Consider the following 15915-nt stretch of genomic DNA (forward strand, 5'->3'; position numbering starts at 1 on the left):
ACATGAGTGAGAAACAAGCATGCATGAAAAATCTGAAAGCCCCTGTCCTTTGCTGCCACATGTAAATCAAAAGAAGGTTTATTTTGGGCAGCCCTGAAGCAAAATCCCAGACAAAAGAAATCAGCCATACAAAGTTGTTGCCCTTGTCATTTCCATGGGGCTATTTGAAAGAGAATTTGCTTTTACTGACCTTGAACAGGACTGTGTCCTGCGCTAAGTGGCAAGGCGCCCTCTGCAGGTTGTACTCCACTGTATACCTTCTGGGTCTGGTAGTACTTTGGTTTTATTAAAAACTGTTGATTTGGGATTTGCTGTACAGTCATTGACAACGGGTGAGAAGGTCTCAGTCTGAAAAGAACATTAAAAACAAAGATTATGGAAGGCACACAAAGGCAAAGCACAAACAGAATATCCACTTTATTGCTATTTTATATGTTTTATATTTTTAAATGAAAGTGAATATAAAATGTATGCCTCAGTCAAGAAACAGTGCCAGTAAAGTAGGGTCAGAATTAGGGGTGGAAGCAGCATTTCACACATTTGCTCTCATGTAAGATTATTTTGTCTTGCATTCACTACACTTTTGGCACGCAGACTTATTTTGCTAAACTGGAAGAGTCCTAACTCTCCTCTTTTACGTCAGTGGGTATCCGATGTTTTATACTATTTGAAATTGGAAAAAAATCAAATATTCAGTTAGAGGATCTGTACAGAATTTTTTTAAAACCTGGCAGGATATAATCAATAAAATTTTAGAATAAGCTCTTAAAGCACCGAGGAAGAAATTATCTCCGCATTTCTTTTTCTTCTCCATTCATCTCTACTGGTCCATTAAACTCATCAATTTAGGTATATTTACAAGCCTTAAGTCTTACCCCGTTGGCCATGCTCTCTCTCTCTCTCATGGGTGGGGGTCGACTTGTTTTTCAATCCTATTTTTTGTAAAAATTGATTGATTTGTATGAATGATTACAATAAAATTAATAAAATTTTTTTTTTTTTTTTAAAGCAATAGCTTACCTGTAACCAGCATAAAAAGACATTTCTGAGTGGAGCTGATAGAACTGGTATACAGACAGAGTGAAATGCAACCAAATGAGGAGAAGGTCAGCCATGTTTATTTACCCAGTATTTACTATTTGGAAAAGGTTTGTTTTTCCAGTTGAACTTTCCTTGCAATGAACCAATAAATATGGCTGGCATCATTTTTTTTTCCACTGAGATGCATTGAAATCGGCCTCATCCATATTTATATTTCCATACTCCTCAGTAATCTTTTCTATGGTTGCTTGCTCATTTCCTTATAATTTTGTCAGATGATTTGGTTTTTGAGTTTGGTTTCATCTTTTGTTCTGCCATTTCAATGTTGCTTTCATAGGAGAGGACCACTGCTTGAATATTGGCAAAACATTTGTCTAAAGATTTAAATACTCTGTTTCTGCCATTGGGTGGCACGGTGGCGCAGTGGGTAGCGCTGCTGCCTTGCAGTTAGGAGACCCGGGTTCACTTCCTGGGTCCACCCTGTGTGGAGTTTGCATGTTCTCCCCGTGTCTGCATGGGTTTCCTCCCACAGTCCAAAGACTTGCAGGTTAGGTGGATTGGCGATTCTAAATTGGCCCTAGTGTGTGTTTGGTGTATGGGTGTGTTTGTGTGTGTCCTGTGGTGGGTTGGCACCCTGCTCAGGATTGGTTCCTGCCTTGTGCCCTGTGTTGGCTGAGATTGGCTCCAGCAGACCCCCGTGACCCTGTGTTCGGATTCAGCGGGTTGGAAAATGGATGGATGGATGTTTCTGCCATTTATACAAAATAACCAACAGTTTGTTCATTTAATTGTCACAGACTGCTCTGTTATTTCACGACAGGGGTACATAAGCCTAAGAACTAAACATCTTAACTGCAAGAAATGAGTACACTGACCCCACTTTGGCCTTAGTGACGTCTTCTGTTAACCCTTACATACTGTTCATGTTTCAGGCCTTCACATGTGATCCGGTTCAACTTTGACCTGGGCCAAGAATTCTCTCATAATAAGTGTCTTATACCAAATTTTGAACTACAGATCTATTTCGAATGTATAAATAGCCTGACATTAATAAATGTTCGATCCTTAATTAATATTTCAGACAGCGGGGAGTGTGTATTTTTTCGGTTTAACAACACTCATTTTTGGAGAAAAACTAGGGGGCTTTGCCGCTCGCGTGTGGGGATGCGGATGCACAATTTAAACAGATTTTTATTTTCATGGGAATTGTCACATATGCATCAATGCAACGTATAACTGCCTGTGATGGCATTTCATTTCTTTCTTTCTATTAAATAAAACAACTTTTTTGAATGTTTGGCTCTGAGATTTGTTAATTGTCTTTGCAAAAGCTATTCTAACAGGAAACTGTAAACGTTTTAATACGAATTACATATCAACATCTCCTTTAGTATCTAATGTTATCCCCTGAAGATGTACTACATTACCTTTCTTGGATACAAACTTCTTTCTACAGTAATTCATGAGGTGGAAGACCAGATGGTGTTAACGGTTGTAGATATTCTTTGGGATATTGATGCTTTCATCTTCTGCACGATCTCCACCAACTGTTTCAGCAGAGTCTATTGATACGCATTTAACCAATTTGCCGTGTAACCAATTGACATTTTTGCTGTTAATTCATTTGACTTCCTCGTTTCTCGGTGCTAGGATTGCCCGTGTACTCATATTTTACATTGATAATCCTTCATGATGAAATTCTTCAATAAGATTTGGACATAATACAATATAATCTTATTTAATTGGGAACTTAAAGTGAGGAAAACGTTAAAATGCTTAAGAGCTGAGAGCGCAGGAAGTGTGTCTGACAAAAACATTCACGTGAATGAGAGGTGAGAGTACCGTAGTCTATGCACACTAAGCACACTATGCGACTCTACAATTCCACCCGGAGGGGTAAACATTAACATTATACAGACTGTCTGTCTGTATACCTGCATTGTTATCACTCTTTAATTTAATATTGTTTTTTGTATCAGTATGCTGCTGCTGGAGTATGTGAATTTCCCCTTGGGATTAATAAAGTATCTATCTATATATCTTGTTTGAAAATGTTCGAGAGGAGGGCGTGACTTGAAAAAATGTCAAGGCAAAAGTCTCATTTCACGGGACTTGAAAAAATCTCTCTTCCAAAAATTCTTGTCTCCAAAAAGTCTTGTCGCATCGAAGGATTTTTTTATATAATAGAGAGACATCTACTATCACATAATGTTATGATGTCCTGTTTTACCTAAGGGGCGGCACGGTGGCGCAGTGGGTAGCGCTGCTGCCTCGCAGTTGGGAGACCTGGGGACCTGGGTTCGCTTCCCGGGTCCTCCCTGCGTGGAGTTTGCATGTTCTCCCCGTGTCTGCGTGGGTTTCCTCCCACAGTCCAAAGACATGAAGGTTAGGTGGATTGGCGATTCTAAATTGTCCCTAGTGTGTGCTTGGTGTGTGGGTGTGTTTGTGTGTGTCCTGCGGTGGGTTGGCACCCTGCCCGGGATTGGTTCCCTGCCTTGTGCCCTGTGTAGGCTGGGATTGGCTCCAGCAGACCCCCGTGACCCTGTGTTCGGATTCAGCGGGTTGGAAAATGGATGTTTTACCTAAGACATGAAAACATAGCCGCCATCCACTGTCCAACACGCTGAATCCGAACACAGGGTCACAGGGGTCTGCTGGAGCCAATCCCAGCCAACACAGGGCACAAGGCAGGAACCAATCCCGGGCAGGGTGCCAACCCACCGCAGCATAGCCGCCATAATGGTTTAAATATATTTTATTGAAAGTGAAGATGGTAAGAACATTCTGGAACTGTTGGGATTTGTTGTATAATCGTGTATAAGCATTAAACACTGTCCTCACTGCTATATCATAGAAAGTCCTCATAACTACTATCTATAATTATCAATTTAAATTTAACATGAATTAACCCTTAGAACACAAAACATAAAAAATTGGCTGTGAATTTAAAGCAGTGGGAGGAATCCTTGTGTTTGCGTTCCCTATCTGCTTCCTCATCTTGGAAGTTCAGCTCAAGGGCCTCTTGCACAGTAAGTGTTGTTGCCATCACCTCCATCACTGAAATGGCAGCTCCGGTGCCTTTATAATCTTCTGACCCTCCCAACCTCTCTTTTTATTTCCATTTCAATCACAGTTAACTCAGAATAAATTAATTCTAATTTGTTTATTTTTTGATTATTTTGTTACATTGCAAGTGCAGATCTCGTGTCTGTGTCAAGGTCCTCTGTATGACTGCTGGCCCTTATGTGCACCATATATGATCACTCCTATGCTGTTTTACTGTTTCGACATTCCCCCATGATTCTCCAAAGACCATGAAGGTGTCTGTCGCTGCGGGAACCTCTGCAAATGTGGTGGGAACACAGACAGTTCTTATGACAGTGTCAAGGTCTCCCTTGAACTCTGTCACTACCACCTCATTAAAAAACCCCACATACATGGCATGTGCAGTTTCACAGTTTCAAGATTCCCTAAAACCACCATTTTCCTTGACTTGACCCACACTGGTGGATCTAAAATCTATCTCAATAGATACGGGTCAAATTTTTAGCACCTGTACAACAGTATCAAATTTATAAATATTTTCATTTTTGTGTATTTTGGGTCACTTCAGGAAAAATCATCAAACCTCTGGCTAAAACAATGACATTTAGGGTATTTTTACTGCTGTCAAGTGTCAAAACGGGTCACATTTGACCTGAACGGTATGGAAGGGTTAAACATTGTCCACCTAGGGGTGGAAACTGCCAGGGGACCCATAATAAAATATTAACCTGATGCTTGAGTCACAATTCAATAATAGTGTGTGCGTGTGTGTGTGTGTGTTTTCCACCTCCAGAAATCTACTAAAGCTACAATTCCAAGCACAAAGCCCTGGGCTGAGGGAGAGTGAAGGATAACAATGAGAAGATGGCCGAATCAAACCAAAGCGGAGCTGCCGGTGCACACAGTGTGTGCTGCCAAAAGAAATGTAAATACTTGGAGCAAGGGGCTCAAAAAGTGTTTGAAGAGCGTGGGGAAGTGTGGGCACCCTTGTCTGGCACCTTCAGTAATCAGGAAGGGCCAGGAGATAATCGGATTTGTAAGAATTGTGGCCACTGGAGAGGAGTAACAATTAGTCAAGTCTTCACCAGAATCCATTTCCTTCTTTACTAGCCATAAGTAGCTTCAGTTCATTCAATCCAAAGGTTCCCCGGCATAAAGAAGCCATGTCAAGTATAAAGTAGAAGCCATGTAGATAAGAGGTAAGTGACTGCTGCTCTCTTCAACATAGTGGGAGCAGATTAAGGCAGCCCAGTCCATGAATAACTTGTTGTACGCAGCTTGATATGTAGAAGGTTTGCCAGTAACTTTGCAGCAGAGTTGATGATAGAGATGGGCTGATAGAAGGAGACGTTACTCGTAGTTTACACAGTGAAGTGTGCCATATACTGATATGCCAGGATGAAGTAGTAACCAAAGAAGAACCCTGAGCAGGGGACAGACAAACCAACAATCCACCTGCAGTTCAAAGTCCAATCTGTTATCAAAGAGCAGGTGGCGCCACTTGTGATCCTCATACATTGTAGAGGAAGGGAAAAACACAGAAACCAATGATAAATAACCTTAAAGTAAAAAGCCAATCAAGGGTTTGTTTAGTAATCCAGAACTGTTTCTTTTGAATAGAATTAATCTCTAGAAAAATCAGTAAGGGCACACTTCTTCTTCTTCTTTCGGCTGCTCCCATTAGGGGTTGCCACAGTGGATCATCTTCTTCCATATCTTCCTGTCCTTGTCATCTTGCTCTGTCACCCCCATCACCTGCCTGTCCTCTCTCACCACATCCATAAACCTCCTCTTAGGCCTTCCTCTCTTCCCCTCGCCTGGCAGCTCTATCCTTAGTACCCTTCTCCCAATATACTCAGCATCTCTCCTCTGCGCATGTCCAAACCAATGCAATCTCGCCTCTCTGACTTTGTCTCCAAACCGTCCAACTTGAGCTGACCCTCTAATGTCCTAATTTCAAACCCTGTCCATCCTTGTCACACCCAGAGCAAATCTTAGCATCTTTAACTCTGCCACCTCCGGCTCTGTCTCCTGCTTTCTGGTCAGTGCCTATTACTGACCAGAGCTATTACTACTCGTGATGGTCAGTTCTGCCCAGTGGCCAGTCTCAGCAGCCCAGCCAGTAGTGTATCCTGCCAGGCTGCTGCAGCCTAGCACTTCAGTTGCGACGTCGCGGCTCATTAACTTTGGTCAAGGCTCGTGAGTTGCAGTATCATGCCTAGGGTATCAAGGAGCGGACGCCGCAGCTGCAACTATACTAGCAGATGACGTTTCCGGTACCGTAATGCCACGGGAAAATGCACTTTTGTCAGAAGGCGGAAGTAAGAAAAGTCAACAAGTAGCGCCGAAGATGCAGAATGATTCAATCACAAACGATAGTAATCATTTTGTACAAGTTTAGTGCTAACTGGGATCTGTCATGCAGGCCGCAGGCCGCTTGTTGATATGCCTGTTTTACATTAAGCTTTATCTGCGCTTATAACATCTAGACAGTTGTCTAGCAACTGTGTGGCCTATAAATAAAATTCAATTCAGTTCAATTGTAGATGCAGTTCAGAGACAGAAAGGCATGGAAACAAAGGCTGAAACAAAATGGAGGTCTATAGATAATGGCTGAAATAACTGCAACTAAGGATCAATCAACAAAAACAAGAATAACACACCGATTTTTTCAAAATGAGAACAAGACAGCTAGCAAAACATTCACACAGAAACAAAGCAAGATTCTCTGAAACTAGACGTTGGCTCGCTGAGAGACTTGACGGTCTGTGTAAATACTGAAACCGTTACACGGAACCAGGGTGGTGCACCGTTAGCGCTGCTGTCTCACAGTAATGACTCCAGGGGTTTGTGCACTTTGAATGTTCTCCCTGTGTCCGGATGGGTTTACTCCATGTGCTCCGCCCACAATCCAAAGACATGCAGGTATTGCTAAACTGGTCCCCAGTGTGTGTGTGTTCACACCTGTTGTGGACGGCCTCCTGTGCAGGTAGGTGTGTTTGCTGCTTTGTGCCTGATGCCTGCTGGGATTGGCTCCAGCTTTCCTGTGACGCTGCTCAGGATAAGCAGGTTTAGAAAAGGCATGGATGGATCGACTAAACCAGACTTTGAGTAGCGGTCAAAAGATGAAGAGATGGGCACATGTGGAGGCATGGACTAGAGTGAAGCATGATGGCTTGAAAGGCGTCTCTGGTTAACTCTTTTGTGAGTTTTTTTTAGTTTCTGTATTGTTTTAAGTATATTACCTTGACCATTTGCACCTGTAATTGCTAATGTAGGTGGAAAACAGGCATCCCAGCCGGGAAGGAGGCTGTTTTCTTACACGGACAGAAGGCCAGAGCAGAAGGACAGACAGATTGGCTTGGATGGATGAAAAAATATCTTTGTGCCAGGCCGGTGTTATACATCCAGAAAGTATTCCCAGTGCATCACTTTTTCCACATTTTGTTATGTCACAGCCTTATTCCAAAATGGATTAAATTCATTTTTTTCCTCAGAATTCTACACACAACACCCCATAATGACAACATGAAAAAAGTTTACTTGAGGTTTTTTGCAGATTTATTAAAAATAAAAACTGAGAAATCCCATGTCCATAAGTATTCACAGCCTTTGCTCAATACTTTGTCGATGCACCTTTGGCAGCAATTACAGCCTCAAGTCTTTTTGAATATGATGCCACAAGCTTGGCACACCTATCCTTGGCCAGTTTCGCCCATTCCTCTTTGCAGCACCTCTCAAGCTCCATCACGTTGGATGGGAAGCATCGGTGCACAGCCATTTTAAGATCTCTCCAGAGATGTTCAATCGGATTCAAGTCTGGGCTCTGGCTGGGCCACTCAAGGACATTCACAGAGTTGTCCTGAAGCCACACCTTTGATATCTTGGCTGTGTACTTAGGGTCGTTGTCCTGCTGAAAGATGAACCGTCACCCCAGTCTGAGGTCAAGAGCGCTCTGGAGCAGGTTTTCATCCAGGATGTCTCTGTACATCGCTGCAGTCATCTTTCCCTTTACCCTGACTAGTCTCCCAGTCCCTGCCACTGAAAAACATCCCCACAGCATGATGCTGCCACCACCATGCTTCACTGTAGGGATGGTATTGGCCTGGTGATGAGTGGTGCCTGGTTTCCTCCAAACGTGACACCTGGCATTCACACCAAAGAGTTCAATCTTTGTCTCATCAGACCAGAGAATTTTCTTTCTCATGGTCTGAGAGTCCTTCAGGTGCCTTTTGGCAAACTCCAGGCGGGCTGCCATGTGCCTTTTACTAAGGAGGGGCTTCTGTCTGGCCACTCTACCATACAGGCCTGATTGGTGGATTGCTGCAGAGATGGTTGTCCTTCTGGAAGGTTCTCCTCTCTCCACAGAGGACCTCTGGAGCTCTGACAGAGTGACCATCAGGTTCTTGGTCACCTCCCAGACTAAGACCCTTCTCCCCTGATCGCTCAGTTTAGATGGCTGGCCAGCTCTAGGAAGAGTCCTAGTGGTTTCGAACTTCTTCCACTTACGGATGATGGAGGCCACTGTGCTCATTGGGACCTTCAAAGCAGCAGAATTTTTCTGTAACCTTCACCAGATTTGTGCCTCGAGACAATCCTGTCTCGGAGGTCTACAGACAATTCCTTTGACTTCATGCTTGGTTTGTGCTCTGACATGAACTGTCAACTGTGGGACCTTCTATAGACAGGTGTGTGCCTTTCCAAATCATGTCCAGTCAACTGAATTTACCACAGGTGGACTCCAATGAAGCTGCAGAAACATCTCAAGGATGATCAGGGGAAACAGGAGGCACCTGAGCTCAATTCTGAGCTTCATGGCAAAGGCTGTGAATACTTATGTACATGTGCTTTCTCAATTTTTTTATTTTTAATAAATTTGCAAAAATCTCAAGTAAACTTTTTTCACATCATTATGGGGTGTTGTGTGTAGAATTCCGAGGAAAAAAATGAATTTAATCCATTTTGGAATAAGGCTATAACATAACAAAATGTGGAAAAAGTGATGCGTTGTGAATACTTTCTGGATGCACTGTATAACGCAGCGTTTCTCAACCTTTAAGTATTTGCGACCTGAATTTTCATAACAGTTTTAATCGCGCCCCCCTAACGTTTTTTTGAAACCCTGATAAAATTTATTCCTATATTTTTTGCTGCCGATATACCGCTACATGTTTAAAATTTTCCTACGAATAGCGAAATTACACCATATATGGCAACATTCGTGCCCCCTTTTTTGTTTTCGCACCCCACAGTTTGAGAATCACTGATATAACGGATGGACCAGAGGAAGCCGGAAGTTGGGAGCAGTTACATACCCCCATAGAGCAGGTGGCAGTGGTTCTTGTTTGGCAGCCCATTCGGGACACCCACAGGGGTGCTTGGGAGTTGCAGTCCAGAAATGCGACTCTATTGGGTTCCCTGGGTATTAAATAGAGGATGCTGTCAGCTGGGGGGGGGACCTCCCTAGTTTCTATATGGCCCGGAGACACAGAGTAATACCAAAAGCATTCCATGGTCAGGCTTAGAAAGTAGCCTGCTGCCTCACATCGGGGAGTCAGAGTCAGGAGGCAGCGGGCAACACTCAATGGGAGAAAGAAAGGAGGAAGAAGAGTTTGATTTGGTGTATTTTGTAACTGATCTTTGGAAGGGTGATTTGTAAAAAGTGCTGAGGTGATGAATATCTTTAATTTAAACCTACAGGTGAGTTGGGTTTGGAGCTCAGTGGCGCCCCCTACTGGATACACTATATTAGTGTACAGTGCTTGTTTAAAGCAAAGGAACTGTAAAGTAATCCAAAGAGTGAAACAACATTTAAATAACGCGGCCAGCAGCTCCTGCTTCCTCGAGCTCATCGGAGACCACCAGTTAAACTGGACACCAAACCAAAAGGAATAACTCAGACCTCCCAGTGTGGTGTGTTCAGAATTAGCAAACGGCAGTTTAACACTGCAGATTTCTGGTACAAAACTGGATGAATCTTTTCCATTCCCCCCCCTTTAATGCACAAGTAGAGGGGCCATAAAACATAACTTTACACTTTGATATTTTTGTGATGATTACAGATCCGCACTGGAACACAATAAAAGATGGGAAATGTCCAAGGCAGGCCGACTTTATAGCCCTGTGTATTCCAGGTTTGAAGAAGGGATGACTGGCCATGTCAGAATTCCGCATTCCAGTTGTTTTGCAATAGCACATCCAGTTTACCCAAAACAATTTCTGTAATTTAGGCAAATGTTAAAGTGGTGAACTCCGGAAGCCAACACAGTTAAAGCTTATGAGTAATATGCCGAAGCTGGCAGGAAAGCCACACAGGCGCAGCGTGTTTCTGGTATGTGCCTGGAGCAGTAAGCCTTACTGGCCAATTATTATACATCTTTACTGCATTCACAAGAACAAACCTGCTGTGCTCATAGCGTTCCGGCCCCTTCACTTTAAAAATGTTCAGCAAACATCACACAAACAACTTACACGACCACTAGTCTGCTTAAAATGATTTTTCAACAACACAATTGTCACGATTTATTAAGGGGACAAAGGTACAAATAGAAGAAGCGAAAGAATGAAATTCGTACTTGCATGTCGGACTATTATGTGAACTTCGAGTGGGATGAATTTCCAGACAATTTACAATAATCTCAAACCATAACAATCATAAAGTTACTTCTTCTTCTTCTTCTTTCAGGTCGCCACAGTGGATCATCTGTCTCCATCCCTGTCTTTTCTATCCGCCACACCAATAGCCTTCATGTCCTCCCTCACCACATCCATAAACCTCCTCCGTGGCCTTCCTCTTTTCCTCTTGCCTGCCGGTTCCATCCTCAACATTCTTTTCTTGATGTACCCCTCATCTCTTCTCTGCACGTGCCCCAACCATGTCCTTCTAACCTCTGTCACTTGGTCACCAAACTGCATACCTGTGTTGTCCCCTCTAATATCCTCATTCCTAATGCTGTCTACCCTCATTACTGCATTGCATCTTCAACTCCACCACTTCCAGCTCGGCTTCCCGTCTTTTCATAGGCGCCACCATCTCTAACCATACAAGATAACTGGTCTCACTACTGCTTTATAGACCTTCCCTTTCACTCTTCTGTCACAAATCACTCCTACAACTCTTCTCCACCCAGTCTGCTCTCTCTTCTTCCCCTCCCTGCCACACTCTCCATTACCTTTGGACTGTTGAACCCAAATATCTAAATTTGTCTGCCTTCACCACCTCTGCTCTTTGCAGTCGCATCTTTCCACCACCATCCCTCTCATTCACGCTCATATATACTCCATGTTACTCCTACTGACTCTCATTCCCCTTCTCTCCACTGCGTACCTCCACTTCTCCAGGTTCTCCTCTACCTGCTCTCTACTCCAAAATCAGCAAGCTGATGGCTGGACCAGCAAAAAGGTTTATAATCAAGGACATCACGGACAATCACAACTCATTAAATTGGATAAACCTACCTGACACAAGCTAGGATGGCAAAGAATACTTGCACATAATATGGACAAGGCGTGAAAACCAATATGCAGCATGTGTGAAAAAGTAAGTGCACCCTGCAATAACTTGACTTAGCTGTTTCCTGCACAGGTTCATCAGTCTCCTATTATAATGGAGGGACTTTGTCTCACTCCTCCTTAAAACACAACTTCAGTTTATTCATGTTTGAGGTCATTCGTTCATTTAGACACACGACACACAAGGTACATCCACAGAATCGAAATGAGGCTGAACTCTGGGATATAACGCAGACATTCCTAAACTTGGAGTCTTTGCTTTTGCATCCTTTACTGGTGATGTTAGGTTCATTGTCCTGTTGCATGATGCCGTTTCAGTGTTATGGACCGTTTTATTTCTTTTTGTATCTTTTCACTGAATTTAATAACATCAAACTGTTTCTACTTAATGTGTCGCCATGTACACATGCCTAAGTCAAATGTAGATAGACACTGTATGGATATATTTATTTTTATACTAGCTGTGTAAGCCCATCCTGTAAAAAACCTGGGCTCCTAGAAACTACTAAAATCATTAGAAAAAACATTGAAATGCAGAGTCGGCGGTTTCGTTTTGCGGACTGCTCACCCCACCAAAACACACACCCCACGTCTATCAGCAGCTAAGTGAGTATCTGTGACTGTCGTAATCTTCTTTATTTATTTATCTGGTTTGTACAATGCTATATACTGTATACCCTGCCGTTCTTTCTTACATTCTGTAATTTCCTTGAACATGGGAAAGGCGCTATATAAATAAAATGTATTATTATTTTATTAGTATCTCTCTCCTCAGAGGTTTCATTTTGCCGATGTGCTCGCCTCACTTGTGCATTAGCGGCTAAGCGAGTTTGTCTTTCCTCGGAGGTTTTACTTTGGCGACGGAGTTGTTTTCTTTCAGCTTCATGCTGTAACCTCGCACTTCCGGGCCGGCTGGACAGACAGACACACACTTCCACGCGTAGACGATTATATAGAAGATATGTGTAAACTAGATCTGGTTGCTCTCTTGCCATCTTTATGTATAAAGCTTTTAATTAGAAAACAATATGAACCTCTTTCTTATAAGAGTGAAGGTTTGTTTTGCTCTTTAGTGTTATAGTGAGAAGCCAAGCAAAATGACACTTTTTATTGACTAACTAAAAAGATTACAATATGCAAGCTTTCAAGGCAAGACCTTTAATTGTCCCATGGTGGAAATGTGGCTTTTTATAGGAATACATACAGATATATTATTATTATTACAAAGAAATACATCTTGTCCGAAGAAGGGACCTGAGTTGCCTCGAAAGCTTGCATATTGTAATTTTTTTTAGTTAGTCAATAAAAGATGTCATTTTGCTTGACTTCTCACTAAATCCATAATGGCTAACACGGTACAACACCCTAGTGCCACTTTAGTCTTTAAATTTTGTTTAACAATGCGCGAGTTGATTTTCTATTTATTATACTTACATGTATTAGAAATTATTGTAATAATAATTAATAATAATATCTAAGTAAGTATGGCATATCTTTATTGTTTTTGTTGATTAATCTGTGGAAGTACCTTGACAGACTGCTGTCACCGTCCTGCTCCACTGAGAGACTGAGGAGATCGGCCCTCCCCCACACTATGCGACTCTTCAGTTCCACTCGGGGGGGTAAACGTTAACATTATACAAAGTTACTGTCTGTTATACCTGCATTGTTATCACTCTGTAATTTAATATTTTATAAGTATGCTGCTGCTGAAGTATGTGAATTTCCCCTTGGGATTAATAAAGTATCTATCTATCTATTATATAGTGCCTTTCACATATCTATCTATCTATCTATCTATTATATAGTGCCTTTCACATATCTATCTATCTATTATATAGTGCCTTTCACATATCTATCTATCTATTATATAGTGCCTTTCACATATCTATCTATCTATTATTTAGTGCCTTTCACATATCTATCTATCTATCTATTATATAGTGCCTTTCACATATCTATCTATCTATTATTTAGTGCCTTTCACATATCTATCTATTATTTAGTGCCTTTCACATATCTATCTATCTATTATTTAGTGCCTTTCACATATCTATCTATTATTTAGTGCCTTTCACATATCTATCTATTATATAGTGCCTTTCACATATCTATCTATCTATCTATTATTTAGTGCCTTTCACATATCTATCTATCTATTATATAGTGCCTTTCACATATCTATCTATCTATCTATTATATAGTGCCTTTCACATATCTATCTATCATTTAGTGCCTTTCACATATCTATCTATCTATTATATAGTGCCTTTCACATATCTATCTATCTATCTATCTATTATTTAGTGCCTTTCACATATCTATCTATCTATTATTTAGTGCCTTTCACATATCTATCTATCTATTATATAGTGCCTTTCACATATCTATCTATCTATCTATTATATAGTGCCTTTCACATATCTATCTATTATTTAGTGCCTTTCACATATCTATCTATCTATTATATAGTGCCTTTCACATATCTATCTATCTATTATTTAGTGCCTTTCACATATCTATCTATTATTTCGTGCCTTTCACATATCTATCTATCTATCTATTATATAGTGCCTTTCACATATCTATCTATCTATTATTTAGTGCCTTTCACATATCTATCTATCTATCTATTATATAGTGCCTTTCACATATCTATTTATCTATTATTTAGTGCCTTTCACATATCTATCTATTATTTAGTGCCTTTCACATATCTATCTATCTATTATTTAGTGCCTTTCACATATCTATCTATTATTTAGTGCCTTTCACATATCTATCTATTATATAGTGCCTTTCACATATCTATCTATCTATCTATTATTTAGTGCCTTTCACATATCTATCTATCTATTATTTAGTGCCTTTCACATATCTATCTATCTATTATATAGTGCCTTTCACATATCTATCTATCTATCTATTATATAGTGCCTTTCACATATCTATCTATCATTTAGTGCCTTTCACATATCTATCTATCTATTATATAGTGCCTTTCACATATCTATCTATCTATCTATCTATCTATTATTTAGTGCCTTTCACATATCTATCTATCTATTATTTAGTGCCTTTCACATATCTATCTATCTATTATATAGTGCCTTTCACATATCTATCTATCTATCTATTATATAGTGCCTTTCACATATCTATCTATTATTTAGTGCCTTTCACATATCTATCTATCTATTATATAGTGCCTTTCACATATCTATCTATCTATTATTTAGTGCCTTTCACATATCTATCTATTATTTCGTGCCTTTCACATATCTATCTATCTATCTATTATATAGTGCCTTTCACATATCTATCTATCTATTATTTAGTGCCTTTCACATATCTATCTATCTATCTATTATATAGTGCCTTTCACATATCTATTTATCTATTATTTAGTGCCTTTCACATATCTATCTATCTATCAGTCTTGAGTTGCATGTAAATGTATGATAAGGTGCTATATAAATACAGTTACTATTATTATTATTATTATTGTCAGAGCATCATACAGTCTGATCTTTGTCTTAGTTTGCTGGGACCCCCGCAACAGATTAGACTGGCAACAATCTCAAATGTCCATCCATCCATTATCCAACCCGCTATATCCTAACTACAGGGTCACGGGGGTCTGCTGGAGCCAATCCCAGCCAACACAGGGCACAAGGCAGGAGACAAACCCCGGGCAGGGTGCCAGCCCACTGCAGAATCTCAAATGTTTCCTTTGTAAATAATCCACCTAATTGTAGAATAATAGACCTCACTTTAATCTGAAATGGCCGGAGACCACCGCAGACACTTTTTATCCTTGGCGTGGTGTTACCACAAACCTGATTGCTGCCCACTAAAGTACCAGAAATTCTCGTGTTATACTGAGGCAGAAGCCCGTGATTAGCAGCCCAGGGCTCACGTTATCTTCTTGATTCATCAGCAGTAAAGTCGTACTTAACTGTTCACATACTGTACATTTTTACACAACTCCTGTGTACGTTGGCTTTATTGTACTAAAAAATGACAAATTAAAATCTGTCACGTGGTGTTCATCACCTGTAGTTAGATTTATTTCATTTTTAGGACTTGGTGAGGACTGGAGAATTCTGATGTCATGTGGTGTAACATCATAGAACTGAAAGGGGGGTGCACCAATTTTCATTTCACATGCCTGCATCTTGTAGCACAGCAAAGTCGACTCAAAGCGGTCTACAGACGTCTATTCCAGTGCCTGTTATAGCGACAGCCTTGATGAATATCAGTTCAGTGGTGAATTTAAAAGCAATGGACTGCTCTGCTGTAGCTTCATGGCTGAAA

The 15915-nt window shown here is 40.8% G+C and overlaps 1 protein-coding gene across 10 annotated transcripts in view; it reads right to left on the bottom strand.

Annotated features, from left to right (window-relative positions):
- ltbp1 (latent transforming growth factor beta binding protein 1) overlaps window positions 1-15915 on the bottom strand; it is a 386058-nt gene that overhangs the window by 322083 nt on the left and 48060 nt on the right. For all 10 annotated transcript variants that reach the window (XM_028820637.2, XM_028820635.2, XM_051919196.1 and 7 more), the window contains exon 4: window positions 191-348. In XM_028820637.2, the coding sequence (XP_028676470.1) occupies window positions 191-348 (158 nt within the window). The remainder of the gene's footprint in view (window positions 1-190; window positions 349-15915) is intronic.

The sequence above is a fragment of the Erpetoichthys calabaricus genome, chromosome 15 (assembly GCF_900747795.2).
Source record: "Erpetoichthys calabaricus chromosome 15, fErpCal1.3, whole genome shotgun sequence".
NCBI lineage: Eukaryota > Metazoa > Chordata > Cladistia > Polypteriformes > Polypteridae > Erpetoichthys > Erpetoichthys calabaricus.